This window comes from Olea europaea, chromosome 18 (genome assembly GCF_002742605.1).
Source record: "Olea europaea var. sylvestris chromosome 18, O_europaea_v1, whole genome shotgun sequence".
NCBI lineage: Eukaryota > Viridiplantae > Streptophyta > Magnoliopsida > Lamiales > Oleaceae > Olea > Olea europaea.
The window spans coordinates 18,898,365-18,912,280 of NC_036254.1; the positions used below are offsets into that span (position 1 = coordinate 18,898,365).

The window sequence follows — 13,916 nt, forward strand, 5'->3', positions numbered from 1 at the left end:
GAAATCTCCACCTTGACATAAATTCCTGTATAATGAACCAAACTCCAAAATCTCTCCATCTAGAAAAATAACTCCGACTACAACGAAATAGACCGAACTCTTTAACCAGAACTAAAGTTCTCCATCTCACGTAAAATTACTCTTCATTTTCCATAGTATCTACAAATGATACTCGAACCCAAATACTATGTTCCCAAAATTTCCACAAGGAATTCAAGATTTACTAAACAGGGTCGAAGCACACCCTGCAACAAAATTAGCTCCAAATGCTTTAGCTGAAGGCCTTTACTAGTCTTGACATCTTCAAAAAAAATATATATATATAAATATGCAACTAGATCGGCATCCCCGCACCTATCCTCAGTAGGTCTTTCCCTGGCAGTTGAACACAATAGCACCGCAGACAATGGTGGCAAAGTGGAATTACCCATATCTTCCAAACTCATCCGAGTTGTGTTCTTCAATAATGACCCAGAGCCAACTCCTAAAGGTACTATACCAAACTATATATCCATCACAGTACTAAGCATGTGCTGATGATTCTTCATCGATTCTAAGCGATCTTGCAGGATGTACAACTAGGACTTTTTCCACCCTTCTACAACCACACGGACACCTTTTCGGACCTTCAAGACTCCACCTCTTCTAGAGAACTCATAAACCTTAGAATCGGTGGTACTTAGTGAGATGAGATTCTTCTTCAATTCTAGAACATGTCGAACCTGGTCAAGTGTTCTAAGTGTTCCATCCAACAACTTCAATCTGACCCTGCCATCATCAGCTACCTGACAAGAACCTTTTTTACCCATGACAAAGACACCTTGCATTATCGTTTCATATTTTTCAAACAATTCCCGATTGGGATACATATGAAACGCACAAGCTACATCCAAAATCCACTCCTAGTCAGCGTTGAATTCCACATCAGAAATCGCCAAGATATCTCTTAACCCTTCACCAATCACCATAAACCACAAAAGCTTCTTCACCTCTGGACTCGGCTCCAATCGGATGCTTCATCTTCTGCTTAGAGAACAAGGCATCATACACGTCTTCAATGGTGAGTGTGCCAAGGGTGGAGTGGGCTCAGGCAGAACAGCGTAGTACCAATTCTAGACCTACTTCCGTCAGACTCCGAAATTTACCAACTACGGTGGCTTAGCCCTTAGTTACTTACTCTTTCCCTTGCCAACAACCTTAGGTCAATCAGTACCACGTTGTAAAAAATTGTATCCCTAAACGACGAAAACGAAGCAAGCAGTGAGCACAACAGGATCAAGGCCATGTCCTCTTCATCATATTTTACCTCTAATGTTTCCAAATCTACGACGATCTTCTTGAACAAGGCCAGATGGTGTTCCAAAGATTCTCCTTCCTTCATGCGATTAGAATATAACCTCTGCTTCAGATGCAACTTGCTTGTCAAACTTTTGATCATGCACAGTTGCTCCAACTTCAACCACAATACAGTAGTTATCTTCTCCTTCTAAATATCCTGAAAATATTGTTAGATAAATGAAGATGAATTTGCAAAAGTGCCTTCTGATCCTTCTGTTGCTTCTTCTCCGTTGTGTAAGTTAAGGGCAGTTTGTCAAATCCTAACAACACATCATCCAAGTCTATTTGCGCCAATACAACTTCCATCTTAACTTGTCATATCTAAAATCTTGACAAAAACCTCAAATAAAATCACAACCTTGGTCCGATATCACTTGTTGGGAACGAAAAGGCAAGTATGGTGCAATATAAAATATTGATTACACAAGCAAAAACAAGATTAAAGCAATAAGAGATTGGCAGAGTAACCAAATAATTTTATTAATTGACAACTAATGGATAGAAAAATACAATTTCAGCAATCTGAGCAATTCTTAAATTGAATGAAAAGTCTACTGTTTATAAAGGACATGACAAAACCTTAGAAGTAACCTAAAAGATAGAAATTAGGTCAACATACGCATGAAACCAACATAAAGCGAAAAAATCGAATGACGCTGTCGGTCGATCGCTGTCTAGCGGCAAGTGAGCGATAGCCCTGTCATTCAAGCGAGAGCTCGACGACAGCTTCCTAGTCCCTACTCCAAAAAGTTTTCCTACTGCTCGAGCAATCAATTAGCCAAAATTCGATGACTTTTCTGCTCGATCCATAATTCTGATATCTCCACGACCACTTCAACTAGGACATCAATACCTACTAAAATTTGGGTCACTTTACAACGTCAAGCAAGGCATAACAAAAGCAAAAGACAATCGAGAACAATTTTTCCGCACATCGTTTGCTTTTGGCAAAAAGACGAGAAATATTCTTATGGATAAATTAAATTACGAAGTCACCTCAAAATGAGGAATTTTGGACCCAGAATTTTGAGATATTCCAAAATCTATTATGTATGTTTTGGACTTTTGCTAATTGGCACCAAGTGGGTGCCGAAAATATGGACTCTTGATGGTGGTGGTAGGGAAATCTTTACTTTTGACTTCAAATTTGAATTTTTGATGGCCAATTTTGTGTTTATCTTTCTTTACTTGTATGGTCTAAAACAGGTTTTGCCTACCAGCACTAAAACGAAATAATTATTTACCATAAAGCTGATGTTTACATTTACACGTACGCTTCCAATGCATGACAACATAAACAAGCCGATATTCAAATAAATTGCATTTGCAAATGTGTAAAATCATATGTACAAGGAAGAAGAAAATACATGGAAGGTATATCGAGGTTCGCATAGAAGGTTCTTATATATCATAATAAACTGTCATCTATTGCACATATACAAAATGAAGGGTGGATGATAAATAGAAGTATTTTCAAAGAGTATCTTGTTAACGAGAATTATTTTCTCATGGGATAAAGGGTTGTTTCATATTCTTCAAAGCATGACATCAAGATAAAAGCGAAAGGATCTCAAGAAATTTTTATCAATCCTAGATAATAAAAAAAGTACGAGGATAAGGGCAACAATAAGGAAACATGGTATGTGTAGGGGGGTAGCGATGTCAATATATATGACAGGTATGTATGGTATCTGAGATCATGATAGAAGGAGAGCAAATAAATATAATATTCCCTTTGTTCCATAAATATATGTTTTCTCTCTTTTTTTATTTGTTCCAAATTATAGATTATTTTCTTTGTCCTAAATTAGATGCCTAGTTTCAAAATAAATAAATAAGTAATAAATAATAATAATAATAATAATACTAAATAAATAAATAAGTAATAAATAATAATAATAATAATACTAATAATTTTACTAAAAACTAAATGGAGTGGGTGTGGTGGCTTAATGTTGAAAGTTGTAACTCCTCACAGGCCATTGTCCCTTCTAGAAACCATAATTCTATTTTCTTGACTTTAAATTCTAAAGAAAACGGGCTGCACATTGAGTTGGATTCTTGCTGCCTTTAAGAAGGTCTACTACGTATCTTACCATCTTATCGACCAAAAAACATTGAATCAATTCTTATTCGAGCCGATGCATGATTAATGTATGATTGAAAATTTTCGATGAGACATTTAACTTGCTCTCGATTTATGAGCTATATATACACATATACACACATATTGAACAAAATAAAAAAATATATATTTACTTCTTTTTTATGTTGTCGTGAGCCTCTACAATCAAGCCTGACATGACTCGAGACAGACTTTGCTATCACTATGACATGGCTTGTCTACTCAAATTGCGTGCAGGCCATTTTTTTTATGTGCCGAGATTGGAACTATAGATATATTTAGACATTTTTAATTAGGAAATTTGTAGTAGGGGTTCAAAACCTTTCAAAAATGTGTTGTCAAATCCCAAACCTTCCAAACTTATCACCTATGTCCCAAACTTTTTAGTAAATGTACAACCAAAGGACCACATGACAATTTTTGTAGTCTGTTAATTGACTAATCCTTATTTTTACCAAATTTAATAATGGACAATTGGATGAAAACCATCCAACGATCTTTTAGCCCGACTTATTAAAAGATCTAGGACATAGGTGTGAAGATTAAAAAAAAATGGATCTCTTTTGCACATTATCCTTTTAAATTTTACGTATCAACTATCAAATATGGTATAAACGTTTGGAACAACTCAAAGAAGGCTCTAAAAATATTTGACTTTGATTGATGATGAATACCATTACGCGCTTTCAAGTGAAGTATGCAAGGAAGGAAAGTTGGATTTTTTCAAGCTTGTCACATCAGGTCCCCATTTTCTTTACCTGTAGTTCATACAATGTGTTTGTCTAGATGTCATGTCAACTTTAATTTTTTATAGATCATCTTTTTGTCCTTCATTTGTGACATTCTATTTGTTTTTAACGGGTGATATTATCATTTCTAAACCAATCCCTTCTTTAGGTTGGGCCATATGAATTATTTAAGCAATAATGCTCCACTTTTTTTTGGGAAATTAATAAACAAATTATAGTACTTACCTAATTCAACCTTCCCAACTAGCATTTATCTCAACCCATAGGAAAATGCGTCATACAATTGTCAATTTAACACTCGATTCACAAGTTGAGACTACAATATTATGGTACCCAGAAAAAGTTGTATTAGTTAAGTATTTTACTGCACTTGATTGTCTTTAAATTTATTTAATTATAAACACACTACACTGAACATTTTGATAAAAGCTCATCGTCTCGAAGAGCTAGCAAATGGATGCAAATACCGTTTAGGAGAACATTTAAGATATTTCTGTAGGCAACAGTTGAAGTACACTAAAAACAATGGACAAGATTCTAATTTTTGTTTTTTTCTAACATTAACTAGTTACAAAGATTCTAAATCATTCATGTAGGGTGATTTAGAATTTGTAATCAACTATACAAAATATGGAGATCCCATAATTTTTACGAGTTACAAGGCATGATTTGAGTCTTCATTCCACTTTGATCTGAGCAACTTAAGCAACATTCTTGCCTTTGTTTTAGTCCTCCCACTGCACTGGCTTTGAAGAAGTAACAGCAATTGAGTTAAAACTCCACTAGAAATTGCTTCCTCCCTAGCAGTTTTCGAATCAACGCATATAATTAGTAATGAATTTACAGCACTCGCACTTCCTTCATGATCTGATACTCTGAAAACCAACTTGACTAATGCATTTACACCAAAGGGGTGATTAATAATCACCTGTTTTGCGCACTCTACGGTTAAAAGATTCTCAATTACGGACACTGCCATCGGTGCTAAGCTTCTTTCGTGTCTTTTGGACCTTGAAATATGTATCACAAGTTCTTCGACTGCACCTTCTTTTACTAGCTTTTCGCGATTGGATTCTGTCAATGATAATGCTGATATGGCCTTGACCCCGGCTTCTGCAGCCTCGGAATTGTCACGAACAAGACGAATTATTTCTTGCAAAAGATTGACTGATGTTCCAAGTTTATTGCAAAGCTCTTTTGTCTCTAAACCTTTTGCAATTGCCTCCACCAAATGACACAAGCTTTTCTTGATAGCCATGTTGCCGTTTTCAAAGATAAAAACAAAGTAAGAAAATTTAGACTCCTCTTTGAGCATGTTTATGGCCCCCAAGTCACTAAACGGCAACAACTTAAGAGCACAAATAAGTGCTTTTTCTATAAACCTCAAATCTTCTTGAAAATGTAAACCTTCTGACTTTCTGAAAACCACTTCTAACAATAAACAAAAGTAATCTAATTGTATCAAACAAGAATTCTGCAGGGGTAGTTCATCTGCCAAAGAACAGATGATATCCAGTATTTCAAGTTTATTCTCCAATGTGGATTCATTCGACTCAAGATTGTGCTTGATCGCAGCAATCGAACTATCAGAGTTGATTATGTGAAGGTAAACCGGATCGATTTGAGTACCCGAATTGAGCCATTGATCGATCAAATGCCGAAGAGTGTTATTCGGTATTATAGAAGGATCATGGAGTTTCTGCATTGTGACTGGACATGTTAAGTTCCCAGCTGCTAGCCATTTTTCTATGCTGGACCGATCATAGGTTTGGCCTGTGCACAGAGTAACTGGGTCTCTAAACAAGTCTAGACTTATGGGGCATATAAACAAAGGAGGTATAATCATTTCGGCCGCTTCCATGAACAATCAAGAATTCATAAAAACAGCCAAAAAAAAAACAAAAAAACAAAAAAACAAAGAAACAAAAAAGTTCTACACTAGATCAGATTCTAGACCTTCTTTTTCCATGAGGTTGGATATAGCCGAAAGTAGAATGCTAACTCCCTTCTTGGTCTTCGACTCAACCCCGGATCATGTTGTCCTGGTGAGAGAGGTGGGGTGTTGAGGGTGACTTAGCTTGTAAATTTGCAGTACATATTGAATACAAACACATGGGTATACAAAAGCCAATGGGGAATTAGAGCAGAATACAAATAATATTACAAACACAAGAAATGAACAGACATTGGAGGGGTTATCCCCTTCTATTGGAGGTGGGGGAGATGGCAAAGGGATTTGCAGATAATAATTATAGAATAATTGCAAAATGGACCTACTTTTTCTTGGCCCATATCTTAATTACTAGATATGTGCCAGTCAAACTGAACCACTCTAGAAAACGAGATGTTATTGTCTATGAAAGTTTGAACAAACCAAATCATAATGACAGGTTTGAATGGGAAAATTGCAGTCATGGTACCAAACTTTTCGATTTTAATCGGACTTTCCTTAATCTTTTATTTTATTGCAGTCATAGTACAAAACCTTTCAAAAATTAGCACATGAAGTCAAAATGGATGATTTCTATTAATTTGACCGTTAGTTTGACTCAAGAAATTGATTTTGACCAATTTAAAAGGGGGAAAATAGTAACTTTGAATTAAAATAAATCAAAAATAAAAAAAACACCTGACCCCACCCAAAAAAATAAATAAAAAGAAGGTTCTATTCATCACTCCATCCCCCTCCCCCCGGGTACCCTACCCTACCCTACCCCACCCCAAATTCATCATCTCTTTTCAAGTCAATGTGATCTACTATGTAAATAATCGAGCTACCATTGGGAAGCCTTTCAGCTCTCACAAAGCAAGTAATGGGATGCCCACTTGGGCCGCCAGAGGATCACTTGGATAGAGGAACAACATTTTGGCCGTCATTGCAATTGAAGGAATCGTCCCAGTTGCTACTTTGGGGATCGAATTATGAGACAATTGAGCAGCAATTGGATCAATTAATTGTGTACCCACAGTCGTCTAAGTATGAATATGAGTTCCCGCATGTGAATTGTGGATTGAACAATGGGAATACCATTAATTGAATTGGATATGAGAGCCCCTATTCACACATGACTGAATGCGAAATTCCAAAAAAAATCCATTGATGTTTTGGTCATATTTTATTGAAATATCACCATCATATTGAGCGCTTGTGGTGTAGGAGTCGATCAATGGTGGTTCGAGAGGGTGGGTGGGGCCATAAGGGTTTTTGCCACTATAGATCACATTGTCTTAAAAAAATCTTTATGGGAAAAAAATGGTTTTTTGATTGGTTCAATAATGGTTTGTGATTTGGGATGATGAAATTTAGGAAAAGATGGAAAGTTTTGTGGTGGAGATAAGCGGTGCGATGGCGGCGACTATGGTGGTGGGTTAATTTGGGGTGGCATGTGAAGATATGAATGGTACTTTTTTTCCTTTTTTTGTGGGGCAGGGCATGTCATTTTTTATTTTTGGTTTGTTTTTGTTTTTTGTTTTAATCATTTTGCCCCCTTCAAAATTGGTTAAAATCAATTTTTTGAGTCAACCAACAACCAAACTAATAGTGATCATCCGTTTCGACTCTAAGTGTGAGTTTTTGAAATGTTTGGTACAGTGGGTGTAACAAAAAGAAGGTTTAGGCAAAGTTTGCTTAAAATCAAAAGGTGTAGTATCGTGGCTGCAAATTTCCCAGTTTGAATTGAAATCTTCTTGGCTAGATGGAGTTAGAGACAAGGACGAGGTACTACGTAAGATGAGGAATTATCGAGAAAGTACAAACAAATTTTCTTATCAATTAGATATGGAATAAATAACGATTTACGAGATTACTATTGAATTAAAGAATTAGAAATGCATAATAAAATTTATCAATTGTCGAGATAATTCTAATTAATTAAGCTACAATACGACAGTAGAGGATGTAAAGATATTACAATCAAGTCTCGACGAGAAAGGAATTTACATGAGCATCATGAATCCAAAATAATACCAAACTTAAAGTATAATCAACTAAATGGGTTCGAATATTTGCCTATATTCCCAATTTTGACTACATGTATTCTCTTAACTTTTGCAGGCATCCCCATTGAAATTTATTCAGAACAAAAATTTCGTTTAAAGTTGTGACAATGTAAGAATAAGATCTCATAATTTTGGCAGGCAACTATTTGATTCCCCTATGCATTAATTTATAGGGGCCATAAAGTAATTTCTACATTCGAATTTAAATAATTATTATGAGAATAAGAATTTTTTTTTCCTTTTTTATGTTGGAGAATAATAGGTTATTAAGTTGAATCAACTTCAAATCGAATTAGACCTCTATTGCTATAGAATATTTGACTATTCTACATATCTATTATTAATTTAGAGTTAGGTTAGTCTAACTCAATTTTTTTGTTATAAATTCTTGAAAAATAAATCTTACTATTTGTCTTGGTAGATAGGAAGAAATGACTCTTTCGACATGAAATTTTTAAAATTCACGTGAAGCATAATTTTTTTTGAATGGTAAAACTTTGCAAGTATTGTGGGGCCAACAACTTCCTTGATTGTCGTTCAAGCATCCATTACAAGTTTGAGAGAAGATTTTAGGGCCTGTTTGATAGACTCCATTTTCCATCTAAATAGTATGTTCGATGGGTAAAAATTTTCATTACATTGGTTTTCTACCCAATCCCATATGTGACCCCTTTTTCCAGGTTTTCAAGAAATTGGTTTTCCTTTGGTTTTGGTGTAAATAGGTTTTCAAGCCTTTTTTTTTTTTTTTTTTTTTTTTGGCAATTGGAACAAATCCTATTCCCAATTGTAATAAATTGTATCCCTTTAATTGACAATTTTCATGAAAAACAAAATCAAACAAACACCAAAAAATAGAAAATTTAAAAAATTTAATGGTAAAAAATTATACTAATCAAACACATTTAATTGATAATTCATAAAAAACAAATTCTAGTCAATCAATTTCTTGGAATTCGTTATCTTTCCACCGAAATTTTATTCTTACAATCAAATAGACCCTTAGTGAATTGTTGACTCAATAGTAGGCACTTCTAACGCTAATTATACTCCACTCTCTATTTGTAGTCATGGCCTTTAATTCTCGATGGCTTCGTTCAACCCCTTCAAAAATTAAAGACACCTAGAGTAAAAATTTGGGTGGAAGCATAGGTAATTCATCATATAATTATTTTAAATAATTAGTTTTCAAAATATTTGTTATTAGGGATTTTCTTTCCATCATTTGTTCTTCTCGAAGATCAGTAAAAGAAGAAAATTGGGACACTCAAATGATGAAAATATAAACTTGGAGGACTTGAATTGCAATTCTTGAAGTGGTTTCATTTGCTTAAACACACAATTTTAAACATGGAGGAGCGTCTCTTAATATTGTATCATTTGCTAAGATGCGCCATTAACACAAGAATTGGTTAAGTTAAAATGTCCAACACACTCTTCTCTCATATTCAACATTTCTTCATTTTGGTATTTACTGGAAAATACTTTATAGATTCACTTTCGTATGCAATGATAAATACAAAAATCCAGGTGAGGACGGCGTATTTGCTAGACGGTCGAAATTTTTCGATAGAGCCAACATAAGCCGCCGTAGGAATTTACCTGGTGCTAGCCCCGCCCTTAATCGTATGAATTGCTAATATTTTAGAAGAGAAATTTTATGGTTATTCCTTCATGCAATTTTAAAAATGTTCAACGGGAATGTAAGCATTTGTTGTTGTGTCTCGGTCAAATTTCCTATATTTTTATGGTTGGATGTGCTCTCTTTTGAGAAAACGAAAATAAAATTGAGAAAGAAACCGAGAAATTGTCAATCCCTTTAACCAATGTTTATTGCAATCGCTTTCACCAATTATTAAGTAGAACAAATGATGATATCAAGATATAACTTTCAATTTATTATTCTTAAATGAAATTACGGTAACAAATTATTATAATTAAATATATAATTCTTAGAACAACCAACTACTACTAGAAATAAATTATATGAATAATAATAATAGTAGAAACTACTAGAAATTAATAATTGCTACAAAAGGCTTGGTTTGAACCTACGAAAAGTCTTTTAACAAAGCGTTTGTTTGAAAAAACTTTAAAATTTGATGTTAAAGTCAACAATTTATTTTAACTAATATTTCACGAGATCCCATAATTTTTGTTAAGAGCCTGTTTAAACCACATTATTTTTTTAAGAATGTATTTTGAAATAATAGATTGATGAAGATTGTGTAGTTAAAAAATAAAGAAAAATTTTTAATTTACGTGTAATATTATTTTATTGAAAAATGTATGCTTAAAAAAAGAGTGAGAAAAATGTACTTTAAAAATAATGAAAATCAGCACAAGGTCTAAATTTACCATCATACATTGGCCTAGGCATTGTTCGGATTGGGTTGGTTTTGAATCCAACCCAAAATCGAAACCGACTTGGTCAGTTTGGGTAAATTCCAGCCTAATACAAATGTTGAAACTAAATCAAATCAAACTAAATCGGTTTGGTTTGGTTGGTCGGCTTGAAAATTAGTACAACTTAAAAAATTTTGCCTACCTATTTTAGATTAAAAAATTTGTTTGCCTATTTATATATTTTATTTATTTATTTTGCTTGACAAGGTTGATTTTTCTAAAATCATCCTATATATCCAATACTTACCAATAAACAATTTTGCTAAAATGAAAAGTAAAGCTACAATCTGAATTTGGAGTTTACAACAATCAAATTTTTACCCTACTTTTCTTTCCTTTTGGAATTTAGATTTTTGATAGAAGAAGTGTAGATGATAAACCCATTATTTGGGAAATAATTATATATGTGTTATTATTATTATTTGAGTTTAAAAATTATGATTTTTGAAATGAAAAAAAAGAAAAAAAAACGATTTTGGTCGATTAATTGATGGGTTGATTACTAAACTGCAACCTAAATGATCCAACTTTTTCATGGTTACAGTTACTCGAACCAAACCGAGTCGGTTTGAATTGATCGATTTGATTGGTTATTAAGAAAAAGAAAAAAAAACGATTTTGGTCGATTAATTGATGGGTTGATTACTAAACCGCAACCAAAATGATCCAACTTTTTCATGGTTACAGTTACCCAAACCAAACCGAGTCGGTTTGAATTGATCGATTTGATCGGTTTTTCAATTTTTTTTTATTTTTTTTTTTTTTCCCTATCCCGAAATTCACACATTCATAAATTTTTATCAAAGCTTTGACAAACAACTGTGAACTAGGTTTAAATGATGGGCTCTTTCTAGTAAGCCCAATTCACTTATTTGAGCGCCCTTTGTTAGGATTGTCTTGGACCAAGCTTAGATAAGAAGGCCCTAATTTATTAATGCACATTGTAGTAAACCAACAATGATTTGCAGTTTAAAGCCCTCGTATGAGCCTCATTTTTCTATCAAAATGTATTTTTCGAACAATAATTTGATCTTGTTTCAATCACGCATTCTTTACTAAAATAATATTACAAACAAACTCAATTTTTTTTTAATCACACATTATTCACCATAACACTATTTGCAAAAAGCATATTTTGAAAAAAAGGGGGTGGCGGGGGATTCAAACAAAAAATTTGACAAGAATTTAAGGCCTGTTGGGCCCACATTAAAATTATAATCTACTTTTCTTGCTCTTATAAACCACACATTTTCCAATACGTAAATTTAAAATTTTTCTTCTTTTTTAATATATATATATATATATATATATCTCAAATAATGGGGGTTAAACGAGAGCTGAACATGGTTTAATTTATAAATAGAAAAAGAATCGTGGATAAGTAGATATTATTTATACATTCATTTAAATGTATGGCTAAAAATAAAATGTAATCATTTATGCACAGTTTATTAATTTCCCAAAAATAAATTTTTGTATTAAATTTTTGTATTTTATCTACAAAAATTTATTTTTCTTACTTTCTAAAGAAAAACTTTAGTTTTATTTGTAAATATAAATTTCATGCAGTTATTCCCTTGTTTGAGCCCCATTTTTTGAAAAAAATAAAAAAAAAAAAAAGTGAAAATTACATGGAAGCAGATTTTTGAACTTCTCAATTCAAAAATCAAGTTTAGAAGTTTTTTGTTCAAATATCATGTGACAATTTATCTTTTAATTATTTATAATAATATAAAATTAAATTCCTCCCACCCCCAATTCACTCCCAAACAGATTCATTTCCCTGCTTTCCCAGCCTCACTTCTCTCTGTATCTCTCTTTTCTCTCTACCCACTTGTTCCAACGACGGCTACAACCCCCTGCCCTATCTATCTGGCGGTTTTGCTCTAGATCTACCCTCGAGTAGCATCACCTTGCTGCATGCGTAGTACCATTGTGCGCAGTGGCACCTTATTGCACGCAACGCGATGCCTTTCTGTTTCAGAAATATTTTCATTGTGCTTGATGTTCTTCACTTTCTTGCATTCACGCTCAGGCTCTTTCAAGGCCTTTATTGCGAAGGCGGCGACAAAAGGGACAACTGTGACCTTGGCCTATGGTTCTGGACATTGAGCTTAACGATGACGAGAAAGCCCTTCCAGTCCTTTGCAATTTCCTTAGCTATTTCCTCATTGATTTTCTTAGGTGACTGTCTGAAGGTTTCGATTTTTGGAGCGAGGAAATTGGCAGCTTCAAATTAAGGAGGTGATGGTGTCAATGAGTCTGGGGATTTTTTGGTGGGGGGTTGTGGTGCGTTGGAGATGAAGATGGTAGTTGGGAATTTTCGATGGATGTGATGGTTGTGCTGCTGGGTTTGGATTAGGCTAGGATTGAGTTTGTATAAAGAGGGTTTGTGACCAATTTAGTTGAGTGTGACTGATAAATTGGGTTCATTTGTGGTCAGTAGATAATATGTGAACAATAAAATACATAATTTGTAACAAAATGTGACCTTCGAAAATATGAGATCGTGACTAAATTTGTAATAGTGACTAACAATTTCGTGGTGAATGGATCACAGGTTAATGTCCACGGGTTACATATCAAATAAAACTGGTCAAATATTACTTATTTATGTTCACATGCAACATATTACAGTTCACAAGTCACACTTCACGAGTTACGTGTTATTGTGCAAAACTTTAAAAGTTTAAAAGGTTAGGTCACAAACTTTAAAAGTTTGTTCATAGTTCACAAGTCACAGGTTTCTTATACATATATTATATATATGGTCACAGTTTACATGTCACAAGCCATAGGTCATTATGCATTGGTCTCAGACCAATATCTATATATCACAGATCAAATAAAATCGATCACAAATCGCTAATACATATTCTTAGGTCATAATTCACAAGTCACATGTTACTAGTCATATTGTATAGGTTACATATCAATGTCAACAAGCTGCAATTCAATATTAACTTGTCACAGATTATATGTCAGATATATTTGTGCATTGATAACAGGTCACATATTCAAGTTCACAGGTCACAAGTAACAATTCACAGATCACATGTAACAAAAGTCATTTTACATAGGTAACAGATCAATGTCTATAGGTCACGGATCCAAAAGAATTTATCACATGTTATTTGATCAATATTACAGATAACAGATCAACGTTCAAAGGCCACATATATAAGAGGACAGTTCACAAGCCATTGGATTAGCATCACAGGTAATAATTTAAATCAAACTATAAAAAAATTTACAAATTTACACTAAATCTGATGATAAGTCAAACATCATAATCAAATTTT

At 33.7% G+C, this 13,916-nt stretch overlaps 2 protein-coding genes across 3 annotated transcripts in view; one reads left to right on the forward strand and one right to left on the reverse strand.

Moving 5' to 3' along the window:
- Nucleotides 1-4,681: 4,681 nt before the first annotated feature.
- LOC111367671 (U-box domain-containing protein 26-like) lies at nucleotides 4,682-6,501 on the reverse strand. Of its 2 annotated transcripts, XM_022988660.1 has the most exons (2): nucleotides 6,169-6,501; nucleotides 4,682-5,985 (listed from the first exon to the last, which is right to left on the reverse strand). In XM_022988660.1, the coding sequence occupies exons 1-2, from the start codon at nucleotides 6,179-6,181 to the stop codon at nucleotides 4,868-4,870; spliced, it is 1,131 nt and encodes a 376-aa protein (XP_022844428.1). In that variant the 5' UTR covers nucleotides 6,182-6,501; the 3' UTR covers nucleotides 4,682-4,867. The 2 variants fall into 2 exon arrangements, with proteins under 2 accessions (XP_022844428.1, XP_022844427.1); XM_022988659.1 differs by having other exon boundaries at nucleotides 4,682-6,499.
- A 524-nt stretch (nucleotides 6,502-7,025) lies between these two features.
- LOC111366828 (SAL1 phosphatase-like) overlaps nucleotides 7,026-13,916 on the forward strand; it is a 14,034-nt gene continuing 7,143 nt past the window's right edge. The window contains exon 1 of the mRNA XM_022987523.1: nucleotides 7,026-7,189. Coding sequence (XP_022843291.1) covers nucleotides 7,026-7,189 — 164 coding nt within the window. The remainder of the gene's footprint in view (nucleotides 7,190-13,916) is intronic.